Here is a 3,428-nt window from a genome sequence, read left to right on the forward strand (position 1 = left end):
GTACAATCGCACGCATACGCACACAGGCGCTTACAAAATGCGTGGACAGAGCTCATCACAACGAGCGGCTTCGGCGCGGCCGCACCGGTCCAACTATTACCGCCGGCGCCCGGTCAGCCGAGGGATCGCCCCGCCAATCCCTGGGCTCTGCCACGTCATCGTCGTCATCATCACCGGCTGTCCACTCGTTCGAGTGCGGCGCCGCCCCCATCGTTCGGGTGTCGCAACCCGGAGCCGAACGACTGCTCCACGTCTTCACCGAGACCCTGCTCGAGGACTCCTGGGACGACTTTCCGCTGATGCGGACCATGCTCGAGCTCGACATGGCCTCAGCTGCACCGCGCGGCCACGAGCACCCGCTGAGCGAGGCCATCGTCAGCTTCTACACAATCAAGGGCAAGTCGCAGCACCTCCTCACCTCCTCTTTCATCGATCAGATCGCCGCGAGCCCTCGAGGTACCGTGTTTGAGTGCGTGTGCGTGTGCGTGTGCGTGTGCGTGTGCGTGTGCGTGTGCGTGTGCGTGTGCGTGTGCGTGTGCGTGAGCGGTTTTCTAATTTTTTGTTGCGCGCAGAGGAGAGTGCGGTGCTTTTCCGGGAGGAGAGCATTGCGGTGCGGCTGTTCAAGGCCTTCATTCACCAGCAGGCGGCGCACTACATCGACTACTGCATCGGCAACCTCATCACCACCGTCAACGCGCTCGAGAAGCCCCTCGAGGTGCGCCTTGCTCACCACCCCACTTTCCAGGCACTGTGTCCGACTCGTACGACTCACACACACACCGCACACGCACACATATTTGATCAAAAAAGATTGATCCAAGGAATGCGTCGACAGCGGAGGTGGCCAAGAATGCCAAGCAGCTTCTTGTGATCGCGCAGGAGTTCCTCGAGCATGTGTGCAAGTCCTCCTCGCAGTGTCCGGCGTACGCACACGATCTCCCTTCCATCACCACCCACCGCCCACCACCAGCGTCATCAGCAACAAGTGCTCCAGAAGTTGGTGTCTGTCTTCCTGTGTGAACTCCCAACTGAAGTTGCATACTGAGGGAATACAGCCCAACCAACCATACCTGACTGGTAAGATGCCAAGTGAAAAATCTGGTTGGGAGTTCTTGAGGTGCACCCATGGGCACTGCACCCTTTAGACACTCACAGGTGGGTTGGGTGGTTGAAACAAAAGCTTCATGAGCTTCAAGGATGTTGCCACTCACTGGAAACAGAGGAGAATGGCAGTTGTCTGTACTCACTGATCACTTCAGGTGGAAAAGCTGGGTGAAAGGTGGTAGAAATGGTGATGTAAGAGATACTGTGGGAACCAAGATGATGGCATGATCAATGAGACCCCCAAGCACATGGTGTAGTGGTGAATGAAATGCATCCAACTCTTGGGAAGGGGAAGGTGGCAAGGAATGTGTGGATTTGTGTGGAATTGCACACAAGAGGCACCTGCTTGAGACTGTACAGAGCTCTCTTCAGGCAGAAGACATGGTGCTGCTGATTGGGATATATGCACCACTTGGATTGTATCATGTAGACCTCCTTCTGTAAATCTGCTTACAGGAAGGCATTGTTTATGTCCACTGAGTGTATCATGGCATGCTAGTAGCATGCACAGGTTCTTGAGCTGAGGACAGGTGCATAGGTGTTGTTGAAATCAATGCCAGCCACCTGGGAGAAACTGCATGCAACCCAGCACACCTTGTACACACCAAGCACCTTGAGGAAGGAACCAATGGAGGTGCCAACAGCCCTGCAGCCCAGTGGCAGCTCAATGAGGTTGGAAGTGTTGTTGTTGATGAGAGTGTTGATCTCACTGCACATGGCTGCAAGCCACTGCTCCTTCTTGCTGGATGCAAGAACCTCCTTGAAGGTGATCCAGTGACATAGTGATGCTGAAGCATGGTGTGCAGCTCATGTGATGCTGGGATCTCAAGAGATGAGGTGATGAGGTTGAGCTTGGAGCCTACAGATGCATTCAGCACGTCCCCAGGGGGTGGCATATTGCACTGGTTGGTGCACACTACAGCCAGATCATGTGACTGTGGTGGTACCCATGCCTGGCACTGGCAGCAGCAGCCCTTTCCACCTGCTTGCTACTGGCAGTGGAGGAGCTGCATGCAGACACAATGATCTGGATGGAGTGGGTGCATCCACCAATGCAGCATGTGTGGTTGAGTTGTGCACTGATGGGAACGACACTGCAATTCAGAGTTCAGTACCTCTGCAGCAGGGTTGCATCAAAGAGAAGACAGCAAAACAGGTAATAATCTCACATACTCCCAGGTGTAGGGCAGGGTTGGCTCACACTTTCTGCCCACTTTAAGAATCCACTCACCAACAAGAGTATCAAGCTGCTTGGTGTGGTCAAGGTGCACACAGTGGACATGCACTGAGGGAGGGAACATCACAGCAATGGTGCACTCCTCACTGGCATGGCCAAGCCAACAGTGAACAAGATCAAGGCACAGCTGGTGTTGAGAGGCCAACAGAGCAGAGGCCATGACCACAGGGTGCACAGGGATGAACATGTTATCAAAGTAGTAGCGATTCCCACCCCAATAGTTCCCCATTCCTGACTTTTCTTCTTCTCTGTCTCTTCACACTTGGCTGGTGTGGGTAAATGGGCTGTAAAAGAAGAAAAAAATCAAGAGGCTTTCCAGGCCTTCCTCTTAAGTGCAAAGACAAACGAGAACTCGCTTACTCCTTCTCCGTTGGTTCCTTCCTTGAGGTCTCAAGCGATACATATTCTTGACAACCTCAGGACACCCACTTGGTGCCCCACGTCACCACGCTCTGCGGCAACATGCACGCCTGAGGCGCGACATGACACAACACGGGGCGTAAGAAAGAACACGGTCCCGAAGGAAGAGAGAAAGAGAGGCGAACCGGGTCGCGGAGGACATCCTCGATCTGGGCGGGGATGGGCATGAGTCGGACCATTAGAAATCCCTTGGGCGTGGCCTTCTCCTCGGCCCGTCGGGCCACCTTCTTGATCAGCTCCTGCTCCAGCAAACTCTCGAACGCCTGCGCAGTGTCGCATTAGTGCGTGTGTCGTTGGTCGTGTGCGTGTGCGTGTGCGTGTCATGTCGTGTCGTGTGCGCGGGAATAAGACGTACGGCAAAGGCGGTGGGCTTGGTGACGCTCATGAACTCGTCGCGGGCAAACTTCTGGAAGCGGTCGTAGACCATCTCGAAGTTGTATTCCTCGATCTTGTCCTCCTCAAACAGCTTCATGGCCACCAGCAACCCCCATCTCCAACGCCGGAGCTCCTAAGACAACACACACCCACACACATCACACACACACACACACACACGCACACCACACACACACCACACACGCACACACACACCACACACGCACGTAAGAAGACAATGCCTGCCAGACTAGAAGAGGGGAGGAGCAGAACGAAGATTGGGCGGCAGGCA

The 3,428-nt window shown here is 54.7% G+C and overlaps 2 protein-coding genes across 2 annotated transcripts in view; one reads left to right on the forward strand and one right to left on the reverse strand.

The window, feature by feature from the left end:
• Positions 1-119: 119 nt before the first annotated feature.
• Positions 120-1,045, forward strand: ACA1_355230 (uncharacterized protein; the record flags this gene model as incomplete). The annotated part of the gene is made up of 4 exons (XM_004345295.1): positions 120-456; positions 573-715; positions 811-894; positions 971-1,045. Coding segments are annotated over 4 exons (639 nt in total), but the record flags the coding sequence as incomplete, so codon positions are not given.
• A 1,712-nt stretch (positions 1,046-2,757) lies between these two features.
• ACA1_355240 (uncharacterized protein) overlaps positions 2,758-3,428 on the reverse strand; it is a gene marked incomplete at both ends in the record, with an annotated part of 2,671 nt that continues 2,000 nt past the window's right edge. The window contains 3 exons of the mRNA XM_004345296.1: positions 2,758-2,811; positions 2,887-3,024; positions 3,117-3,269. Of these exons, the coding sequence (XP_004345346.1) occupies positions 2,758-2,811; positions 2,887-3,024; positions 3,117-3,269 (345 nt within the window). The remainder of the gene's footprint in view (positions 2,812-2,886; positions 3,025-3,116; positions 3,270-3,428) is intronic.

The sequence above is a fragment of the Acanthamoeba castellanii genome (assembly GCF_000313135.1).
Source record: "Acanthamoeba castellanii str. Neff unplaced genomic scaffold scf7180000084728, whole genome shotgun sequence".
Classification (NCBI taxonomy): Eukaryota; Discosea; order Longamoebia; family Acanthamoebidae; genus Acanthamoeba; species Acanthamoeba castellanii.